The sequence below is a fragment of the Lampetra planeri genome, unplaced genomic scaffold, assembly GCF_965212315.1.
Source record: "Lampetra planeri unplaced genomic scaffold, kcLamPlan1.2.h2 scaffold_2154, whole genome shotgun sequence".
Classification (NCBI taxonomy): domain Eukaryota; kingdom Metazoa; phylum Chordata; class Hyperoartia; order Petromyzontiformes; family Petromyzontidae; genus Lampetra; species Lampetra planeri.
In genome coordinates, this window is record NW_027614919.1 from 3,426 (window position 1) to 15,008 (window position 11,583).

The following is an 11,583-nucleotide window of genomic DNA, read 5'->3' on the forward strand; positions in this document are numbered from 1 at the left end:
TCAGTCATTAAAAACAAATTCAAACAGACTTTTCTCTAAACCTGCTTTCTGGAACGGAAAGAAGAAAGTTGAGACGACATGTGAGCATCTTTTACTAACCAACCAACCAACCAACATTCACATCAGCACAGACCATCCTCCAGTGACTCCCACCATTAGGGGGCAGAAGTGCACTTCCTCTGTTCAAACACTTTGTCCTGTTGATGACAACTGATCACACTATTGTTTTACAGGCTTCTGTCACGGTCCGACTCATTGGCGGTTGCACTTTGGTCGTGTGGCGTTCTTATATAACAAATACTAAAACGCTGAGACTGACCATCAGCTGACTGCCTGGAGCCGGTCCTATGTGTCGTCTGTCTGGACGTCTCTGCTGCACACCAGCTTGGCCGCCAGCGATCCACATGTCGGCGTTTTGGCCTCGGGCTGCACTCTGTCTGTGCGGCTCCTCCCTGTGCACACAGACAGCACGGCCGGTCAGAGCATCGTGTCTGCAGACGTTATCCACGTTCCTGCTATCGCTGCCGGCCACTCTGCAGTCCACCCTCAAAACAAACAGGTGTGGAGGTACATGCAGCGCAGTGGGGGAGGGAGCAGGGCCCGTTCCAGGAAGCAGCTTTGGTGAAACCCCTCAGTGTGTTCATCCTGACGTGATGAAACTTGAACATTTTTGGTTTTGGACAGTTTATGTGAAAACAGAATCGAGAGCTTCCAGAATATTCCCCAGAATGAAATAACCACAGGTAAACGATGGAAAACGGCATGTCAACTGACAGTGATCAAACCAAACATTTTCATGTTTGTAGAATTCTCCTAATTTCAGCGTCACTGATGGACTGAATTGACTTTTCCTTTCCGGAATGGACCCCTGGACAAACACGTACCGGGAATCTTGTCCATGGCGATAAAATTCCGATCTTGTTGCTTGGCTTTTGGCCTGTTTCTGGCTATGAGAAAAACTCCAAGGAAAGACAGCAGACAGCTGGTTGAAGGAGAAGAGAAGATGAGGATTTCACAGTAAACTAAGATGTGAGTGGCGTGTCTGTGAAGGCTCACCCAAACAGGAACATGAATATGTTCAGTAAGGCCAAGCCTTCAAATTCCTGATAGAATACGATCCCTGTAAAAACGAACAAGCACAATCAATTTAGTTTGACCACGCAGACAATCATAGCTCCAGCGGTTTTCTCCACTGCTTTATTTGTTTGGGGAACTGAGTTGTACAACACAGACTGCGGCGACAGGAGGAGGGAGATTTACTGCTGCAGAGCTCCAAACCGGTGTGCTGACACTGATTAGCCTTCACAACTATTTCCTCTCAACATGTATCTTCTTCCTGCGCTCACTACCCTCGTTTACAAGTCTGCTGCTGAGACACCCTGACAGACTGTGTGTGTGTGTGTGTGTGTGTGTGTGTAAAGCAATAGCGCTACCTTGACATTTCTAAAAAATGATATGTGCTGGTGACTTGCTAGCGATGAGCCGCGCAGAACTGTTTGTAATGTCTAGTTTTATTGCCACAATGAGTTTACAAACCTCTCTTGTCAGCCATGGTTTGACTGATGCATTCAAAGCCGGTAAGCGACGGGCGTTCACACGTGTTCAAGTAATTGTCCGCTTTAATAAATACATTAATGACGCGACGTGCCCAGTTTACTGATGCCATCAGTTTCTTCAGTCACCCCATGTCCACATGGAGATTTAACTGATTCACTACTTTTCGTTCACATTTTTTTTGTCCGTAAACACAGAGTCGTCTCAAGAAATTTGCATCTGAAGCACAAACACAACACTAACATCTTCCATTGTTGTTGTAGGCGCATGTGTGGTTAAGGGAGAGGTGGGGCTATTACATCATTGGCTCAGGAAACATGCGTATGAGTTATACAAAGACAAAGGTGACGGTGTCTTCAGATTTTTTTCTCTCTGGTTCCCGGTGTCAAAAATGATCATCAATGATCGAGCCCATGATACTGGTTCGACAAAGACATATTATTCAAAACTTGGTGTGGTCACTGTGGTTACTGACACTGACACGTCCTTCACCCTTTAACAGGATATCAGCAGTGAGTGATACGAGGTGTGAACGCTGTTAACTCACCTGCAACAATGGCGCTGGCAGTGAAAAACACAAAGTTGATCGGGACCACCTCTGTAGCATCGAACATCTTCATCGCCTGATTGAGGAATCTGGGGAGAAGCAGAAAGGGTGAGGGGCGATGTCACATGAAAGTTACACAAATTTTCACACGTCATAGTGGTGCAAATTATTCACAGTGTGCGACTGGAGAAAGAAAAGGAGACGACAACCATGACTAACTTGATCTGGAAGGCGCAGGAGGCGACCATGACGACAAACATGACGTAGAAGATGGGGTAGATGAGCTGCAGATGACCTTTGATCGACTCGGTGATCATCCCAGAGACAGCTTTGACGGAAATGACCGTCAGAGAGGCTGCAACAACACACAACCAGCAGCGTTCCCTTCAACAACCGACAGCAGCACAGACGCCTCTACGGTGAAAGTCAGTCAGAGTCGTAGTCCGGTAAACAACCAACATACTCCCATGAATCCTTTTCTAACTCGATACGAATGACATCGAATGGACTTAATGTCATGAATGGAATTAGAAATGTCATCTAAGTATTCTTTGATTCCAAATTAAACAAAACTAAACAAGGATGGAAAAAAAGAGCTAAAGAAATAATAATACTGAAGCAAATGAACCATAATAAAAATATGTACAGCACCATTCATAAAACATGCAGCTCAAAAAAGACTTAAGGATTAAAAAGACTAAAGACGTAAAAAAACATTAAAAGACAACAAATATAAATTCAATACAATAAAAAAAACCCTAAAAAATAAGATCCACAGAAAAAACAGATCTGCTCTTGTGCATATTGACTGTTGTTGGTCAGGGGTGGTTCATTGGGTGAGCTGTAATATCGTGTTTGTCATTGGTGTAATTCTAAATTACATCATCAGTGGATCAACACACAGACTGTAGCCCCCCCCCCACACCACCACATCAATCACTAAAATCAGATGCCAGTTTTGCAAGAGTAGGTGTTCAATTGTCGTTGTTGTATACGATTGTTGCTTAATGCCTGTGTGTTTTTGTGTGTGGTTGGGGGGGGGGGGGTGTACAGTTACTGTAGCCTAGGGGCCCCTGGCAGCCTTAATCGATGCCTGGACATCATTATGCCTGATTCATGATTAGTTGGTGTACAGTCAGAAATTAGATGAATTTGCACTCGTCTCTACGTGACTTTGGTCATTTGTTTCCTGCCGTGTTTCACTCGAGCAGGTCTGTTTTTTTGGTAGCCAGGCAACAAAGCAAATCGGACTCGCTAAAACTGTTTTCACCCGTAACCCGCGTGGTCGTACCGAGCAGAGCCACCAGCAGCATCACGACGACGATGTGCTTTGCATGTCTCCTCTTGTACACGTAGAGCAGGATGCAGAAGACGACGGCCTCTATAAACTGGGAGAGACCGAGGGGGAAGGGGGTTAATTCATGCGGATCCGCCGTGTCCTCGGTCCAGGCACAGAAAATGAAAAGCAGAGTGGGTTCTACTTGTTCTCGTCACCTCATCTGTATCAAAGAGCTGTTTGTGAGAGTGGGAGGTGCGCTTTAATTACAACGGATGAAAATGAAACGAGTCGCTGGTCTTTAATGAGAAGGGCCCCCGGGCGGTCCTTGTGAGGCCACTCGCATCCAGCTGCTTGAGGACCTTTTGCGAAGCAACCAGCGAGCTCTAATGGACGGGGAATAAGAAGAGAAGACAAAAAAATTGCAAGCTGACCTTTAGATGTCTCTCCAAAGCCGTCGCCGGGCTTTGGCAAACATTTGAAATAAGCTTGTGTCAGGGATACATCAGTCTTTGAAGGCTTCAGAAGATCTGGGTCACTCATTATTGATGTAGCACTTAACACACACACACAGAGTGACACTCTGAAACGGTCCTTCCAGATGAAATCACGGTGTGACCTCAGCAGAATAACCAGAAGACAGTGATGGATACTTCCTCTTCCTCTGATTAATCACCGGCTACAGTTAATCCTGTTCTCCCTTAAGGACGAGACGAGTATTCGTCACCGTCCGTCGGCCACAGGAGGGTGAGCTCACTCACATCGGTGCAGCTGTACAGGTATAATAGCTCTGGAGGTATATCGTGTATTTACCGTGGAGCTTTGGTTGTCTTTCCTAACTTACTTTTTATTTGTAGCTGTTGTATATATTCATATACTGTATGTATATATGAGCTGTTAGCTCATATATACATATGATGACACTGAATCTGATTCAGTAAAGCGGGAGTGGTTTGACTTCTTATAAACGCATGTGTTTATAGATTATGTTCCTTAGCATCAGGTCAAGAACGTCACATCATGCCTGGAACAGCCCCAAAACAATCAAGTATGTGATGTCAACTAGAAGGAGAAAAAGACTTTGTAGCTCTGCTTCTGTCTGGTGATTCATCTAAAAAGGATTGGACTTGGCTGCTGTCCGTTATCTCAAAGGTTCATCTCCACCTGGTCGGACAGACGATCGGCCGTCACACAGAAAACAGAGACACTGCTGTGCAGAGAAGGTGCAGGTGGACTCCGACCCCGCTCACCCTGGAACATCTCCTGGAACATGTCCCCCCCCCGACAGATTCTTCTCGTATGACGGTGAAAGCCTAAGCCTCAGATCGTTACTTCCCTACTCACCCGCCCACAGTTGCCTGCAGCGTCGTAACTGTTAATGTTTGTTTTGTTGAATCTACATGTTTTTTATTTTGTACTGTTCAAATCCCGCGTTCACACTGAGCGCACCTCGCTCCTTCTCAGTCTTGAAGAGTGTTTTTCTACGATTGAAGTTTCACCTCAGAGACGGAGAACACAGAGCTCCCACACTGCTGCTCCTTTTAGCTTCCATCAGGTAGTGTCCGATTCCTGCAGACTCCTCGAGTGTTAGTAAACCACGTCTTGCTGCGACGTGACAGTTCCTAACCACTGGTCCACCGTGTCGACCCCCTCCATAGACTGGATGAATCTTATTATGTTACGTACCAGGTAGAGCAGGAAGTGCCAGCTGACGGCATAGTACTGCACCAGTTGGGCTGTGATGTGTGTGGAGGTGTGGGGGGCAAAGGTCACCAGGAGGTACGTTCCTGTTATTGCTAAGGTCCCACCTGAAGACGGAGAGGACAAATAGTTTGACTCCACCGAACTATTCAACATTGAATAGTAATAAGAACTGTATGATACAATAACAGATTGTTGTCTTATGAAGGGTAAAGGATGAATCTTTTTACAGTGTGCGGACGTCGTCGGAGCCGTGTGGTCCAGATGTGAATTTGTAGCAGCTGTAATTAATCATCTCATGTCACTTTGCAGCAAGAAAAACAAAAGTGTCTCAGGAAATACATATTAATACACCAGCACAGACATATTTATTCTTCTTACATTGCCACAAACGACTCGTGGGAAATATGTTCCTGCTCCGCCTCACGGAACATCTAATATGTTTCTTCTGTCTTTGTTATAAATATGAACTCAAACCGTCAATCTGTGTGTGTGTGTGTGTGTTTGTGTTTGCTTACCAACAATGTCAGAGACGCGCACCGTCTCCTTGAGGAAGATGACGGATATGATGGCGCTGGCTGGAAAGTGAAAATACAAAACTGTCAGTTTGACACCGAACAAACAGAATCGGACTCCACACTGATGACGAGCTTGAAGACAGAATAAATCCAACTTCAAATGAACAGGATCTTTGGTCACAAAACAATTCATATAATCAGCAGTTGTTCAGAGTAAAAATACTACCAAAAAGCTTCACACTGTAAAGCTGCACAGTTGTGTATTCAAATGAAATAGAACAACAGAATAATGGGCATAAATCTACATGTCTCTTTCTCCCTGTTGATCTCTTTGTGTCACTCCAGCTGGTCGAGGCAGAAGGCCATCTACATGTAGCGTTAGAGCCTGTAAGAGCTGCTCATGTCAGAGCAGTCAGTTCATGGGATAATTGTGAATTACAAATAAATTCACAAGTAAAATCTGACCTGACTGGGTTGATTTAGTGGTCGCGTGTAAATTCCTTGTTGAGATAAAAGCTGGATCAGACACTTGATTGAAAATGAGCTGCACGTGTGCATGGTTTCACGGCCATGGTGTGATAATAACAACATAAGCGTACACAAATTACAGAAGTACATCGTCGGGAACAGTGATACTAAACACCTGTCACCATAAACACAAGAGCATGTGAAATTCATGCAGGTTTTGATCGGCGCGATAAAACCTGTCAGCAAACGGAGATGAATGGAACTCATTAGGACTTCATAAAATAAAATCATATTACAGCAAGATGTGATTGCATGTATGGCACATATTGGATGAACCCATTCATCACCATCAGCGTCAGTGAGCGAGAGGCTGAGACGCAATCAGTCTCACATGAGCTGAGCCTCAGATTAGTCTCCTCCATATTTCCTGAGGACATGCACCACCAGCCCGAGAGCAACAATAAATACAGCACGTTGACGAGGATGGATCGCAACACAGACGCACAGATGTGTCAATACACGCGCAGCCCACACACACACCGCTTTCTCCAACGAGAAGACAGACACAAGTAATAGCAAACAGCCACAGACAGGTTTTAACTGGGAGAGGTAAAAACAAAATAACAATACAGTACAATATCACAATATTTTCCATGGCGATATTATATTGATACAGTCGTGGCAAATGTGTTTATTTTATTGGATTTTTTAAAAGATTTTTTTTGTTGCAGCTGTTTTGTGCACAAGTCACGATTTATTTTTTCTATTTATGATTTTAATCTGTTTTAATAATTTCTAGTCCACTTGTTTAGTGCAACATTTTGGTTGAAATCTGAAACTACAAATTTATTTTTAGCACACAAAACTTGTTACCTGTAATATGTTACATCATGAAAAAAAACCCAATATATATAACATTAATAATATAGTCACTATCTAATCTATTCTCAATTAACAGCAAGGTAAAAAAAAATTAACTTTTACAAATATTTAAAAATATTACTTAGTACTAAGAGCAAATATAGTGTATCCTGATTATATTGTATCACAACTTAACTATCATGATGATGCACACTGTCGGTCCTCAGCTGTCAAACTGAGCAGATCGCTCCACATCTGTTCATTCCAGGAGTAATACACGAAATCAAATGGTCGCTGGCCCATTTAGACCTGCGGTGAACCTCTGGCAGACAAACAAACGAGCTGTGCAGGTGACAAAGTCTACTGAACGGACACATTTCTTCAAAATACCAATTTAGAAAAGAAACACTCTGGCACCTTCCTAAGGAGATTAGCTCCAGAGCTTGAACAGCTCGGTGTGACAGAGATACACCGCTTGCCGCCTGCGGGATTAGCAGATGTCTGCACGCCATGACGGACAGGTTCTTTACGTGTATTAAACCCAGTGTTCAGCAAAATGCTCATTTACTTCTCATCAACAGAGGGATGACGCTCCGGTACTAATTCCATAACAGGTTTAACCCTTTCCAGGCCTAGAAACTGTATGTGATCACATCCATATCCCACATACACATCACAAACGTTTGAGACAAGTGTGAAAAAGTAAAGAAAGTAAGAATAACGTTTTGATGGATTTAGATGGATTTAGATTGTTCTTCAGTTCTTTCACTTAGCATCTATTTCATTCCTAAAAATAGACTAGTAATGTTTGCATTTGTACACAGTACTGCTTATTGTTTTACTTACATTATGTCTATATACGACATGTAATAATGTATATAATACATTTGTGATACACTCCAGCCTGTACCACAAATAACCATGGTAACACCATTGATTTAGATTTGTAGCAACAGACACAGAGAGAAATTTGGGAAGGTTTTAAAGAAATAGGTGATTTATACACCTAATAATATAATATATATAAGATAGAATACCATCATTGTAATAAATAAAACACAAGTCTTGTAATATCCACTCATGAAAGACGGTGTTAACATCAAATCACAACAATAGAGCTAAACTAAAACACTGGCGGCTAAACAGTACCTATCCACACACACTTGTCGTGGGGCTGTGAGACGAGCCACAGACGTCACAGTGCTGCAGGGACGACCCTGTCAAACAGGAAGTTTATAAAGACTCTCTTGGTATTCAGATGAAACCGTCAGTTGTTTAATATTTCATACAGCGGGCATGTTCACGTACACATTTAGGACTCCGTCATGCCTCGGGGACAAGTAACCATAGCAACACCATACGGAGTGAGATTCACAAGACCTGATTAAATGAACCTCTGGGGGGGCACGCTTCTGTCGCCACTCCTGTGTGTTTATGGAGGTGTGTGCGTGTACATCAGATCATTTGTGTGGGGGCGTGAACCTCCCTGAGGGCAAACACACACTGCCACATATTCTCTCAGCGACAAAGTGTCATCCTCCTCTCAGAACAGCTCACACCCAGAGGATGTGGAGGACGTCCACACGGTGACATGTGTGTCAGACCTCTGTCAGGCTGAATGGTGCAGGACTGATGCAGAACAAAAGCTTCCAAATGTAGGAAACTGCTGATTTCTGAATAACTACAATTACACTTTTCAATTCATGGTCATACAGGACAACTTACCAAGAGTGATACCACTACTTTTAACATGTCAAGAACCTTTAGTTAAGAAAAGACTCAACTTATCTTAAATTCAATAATTCACTGATTTGAACCTCTCTCTCCGTCTCCCTGTTGCTCTCGTTGTTTCATTCCAACTGGTCGAGGCAGAAGGCCATCCCCATGTCTTTCTGTGCCTGTAAAAGGATGTTGTTCCTCGTCTCCGCGGCCAACAGCAGCTCATGTCCATGTTGGTTTCCATCAGCAGTTGTCTGAGTGTCATGAGATAAATGCTGCTGTGAATTGGAGCTCTACAAATAAAACCTGATTTGACGTGACTCTTCTCTGTTTGATGACAGAGCTGGTACGGAGGCTCCGTGTGAGCGCACAGGGGATGATGCTGTCATCATCAGAGATGGGCGACGGTGTGCCAGAGCAGAGCGTCTCCTCCTGGTTCTCTGCAGCTTTTTCTACTTTCCACTGCAGATTACTGCTGCTACTGGGTTTTTTTTTTTGTGCTGCTATTTAATTTGAATCTCCATGCGTGTGTCAAATTGCATACTTGCTATTCTACTTTTTGATTTCGCACTGTGTGCTGTTCAATACAATGCTGATTAGACAAGACACAGCAATAATGTTCCTACTGAATCTATCATCTACTCTTTCTGCCCATTAAGTCATATTTTCATTGCTATAGAGATAAGAGCATGTGTGATTCGGAAGTGTCCACTTGACGAGACAGTTGCTGAAAACATGTGTAAAAAAAATCGTCATAACACTTCTGAATATAGTTATCACCTACTGCAGAAGTCAACAACACAATGAAACGCTGAGGATGAGAGGAAACAAAACAAATAAGTCCATCAAAATGAAATCAAAAAAAGATATACAGGGAATTAAGTGTCTCGTGAGGAAACTGCACATAATTACTGCAGCTTGTTTGTTGTCTACCGTCATCTAATCTGTGTCTCTTTTCTGTTGTGTATCCGTAGTTTCTTCTCCGCCGTCCATCTTGCTCTTATCTTGTTTACATTCCGCCCCCTGAGCCTTCTCCCAGCTCGTAAAGAGCCGACAGAGACGTACAGTACAAGAGGAGAGCGTTCTGGAGACTTGTGTGTTCATACACAACGTGTGTGATGACGCTGTCAGTGCATGGTTTAATCCCCAATTGAACCAGGGACCTGTGAGGCGAAAGGGCTAACCACTATACCACTGTGTCGCATTTTTTAAAAAAAAAGAGTCATTGCTAAGTAAAACACTTCTCCATGCAAACTAAACATACGGCTGCAGCCCTCTTAACAAGATTTGTGGTTTTGCTCTGGGATTTATTCATCCACTTGGTCGATGTGGCGATAGAAAAAAAAAAGGTGGTTTGAGGAGTTTGGATAATAGCTGTCATTAATATCCATGAGTCACCACCTCCCGCGCAGTGAGTGATGAGCAGCAGGAGCGGAGAAGTGAACCTGTTTAATATTTAACCTGCGTTTGGAGCGTCGAGCACCGGGCAGCTGCCAGCCGCACCGGCTGTGTTTTCATTGGCTAATGAATCCAGTCGAGTTTGTAACAGCTTGTCTCACTCCGCAGGATGGAAAACCGCCGAGTTATAACGTCATAAATATGCTAAACACACGACGCTTTATCACTCTAAAGAGTCTCTGTCCTTCAACACAACATTTATCTCAGCAACCTGTTCCAATAGAAACCAAACATTCACATGAGAAGCTCTTGGCGATGGGCTCTGTAACCTGGGACGGCCTTCTGCCTCGACCAGCTGGAGTGAAACGAAGAGCTGGAGAGCAGGAATGTCTGGAAATGCTTCCTGTTCTTCCCCGAAGAAGAAACGTTTCCTGCTTCCTCTCACTCAGAGGAAACAAAAAGGAGCTGACACGTACCTATAACAGACACGCAGCCGAGTGGGGCGATGAGTGATGCCGGGGCAAAGCCGTAGGCAGCAAAGTTCCCCAGTTCCCCGACACCCATGAGAGCCACACCGCACCACCACAGCGCTGAGGTGTAATAGGGCTTGGAGCCGCGCTGACACTGACGGACATGGGCATATTTCTGTCAGAAGGAGAGAGGCAACGGTCATTTGAGTTCATTCCAAAAACGAACTCACACAGTTCTCAGCAGTCAAATATATCTATGGACACGTGTGTCTCATTGGAGAGACAAAACATGATAATATCAACTCAAACGTGATTTGTTTCATTTCTTACCGTTGAATGACGCAGCATTAAAAACCCTGTCACACAATCCCAAACACTGCAATAACAATTAGCATCTCATCTCCGAAGAGGCATGACACCAATTAATGGAATCAATGAGGTGGGGGAGCTCTAAGGTAAACAGATGTGCACTGCGTTGACAAGTCGTCTACTCTCTAATAAAAACACAATAGTCATTTCTCAGCAGGTTCTCCTTTAATATAATGTAATATAATGTGATTTAATATACTCTCTCTGTGCATCACAGTGCTACATTCTATTTTTCAGGTTTCACGCTGGTCTTAAACTGCTGTTTAGTCAATTGCTGACAGCCACAGACAGACAGGGAACTGAGGAGAGCGGCAGCCTCACAGTGTTCAGTGAGAACGAAGAAGAGGATGCGACAAGCGTTAAGTACCTGCTGTGAGTCGGACGACTCAGCGTTCCTGCACTTACCTGGATGTTGAGTGAAACGCTGATGAGGACATTCCCACAGATGGAGATGATGATTCCCACGAGATAAGTCTGTGGCAGCAAACAGTAAACACACGGGAGATTAGGTCACGCTCCACTTCTCCAGGCCACACAGCAGCTCCCATCATACACCTGCAGCCGTCCCTCCAGCTGTCACATCGGTCATCGCCATGACAACGGCAGACGAGCTTGCTCCAAAACATTCCACATCTACATACACAAGAACCACTCACATTTTACTCAATATCCGATGAAATGAAACAATATGCTGATTCAGCC

General features: G+C 43.9%; 1 protein-coding gene across 1 annotated transcript; it reads right to left on the reverse strand.

Annotated features, from left to right (window-relative positions):
* Positions 1 to 345: 345 nt before the first annotated feature.
* LOC144740440 (NIPA-like protein 2) lies at positions 346 to 11,346 on the reverse strand. The gene is made up of 10 exons (XM_078623291.1): positions 11,287 to 11,346; positions 10,519 to 10,687; positions 5,597 to 5,656; positions 5,064 to 5,185; positions 3,393 to 3,489; positions 2,321 to 2,456; positions 2,102 to 2,190; positions 1,057 to 1,120; positions 885 to 982; positions 346 to 452 (listed from the first exon to the last, which is right to left on the reverse strand). Exons 2-10 carry the CDS (start codon positions 10,604 to 10,606, stop codon positions 346 to 348), a joined length of 861 nt encoding a protein of 286 aa, XP_078479417.1. The 5' UTR covers positions 10,607 to 10,687; positions 11,287 to 11,346.
* Between the last annotated feature and the right edge of the window lie 237 nt (positions 11,347 to 11,583).

Bases quoted from the DNA above. Each gene is read 5' to 3' on its own strand.
- LOC144740440 (XM_078623291.1), bottom strand. From the start codon at position 10,606: ATGGGTGTCGGGGAACTGGGGAACTTTGCTGCCTACGGCTTTGCCCCG. The intron at 5,657-10,518 runs GTACGTGTCAGC...TTCACTTTCCAG, and splicing joins CGGCTGCGTGTCTGTTATAG to CCAGCGCCATCATATCCGTC. The intron at 3,490-5,063 runs GTACGTAACATA...GGTCTCTCCCAG, and splicing joins GGCACTTCCTGCTCTACCTG to TTTATAGAGGCCGTCGTCTT.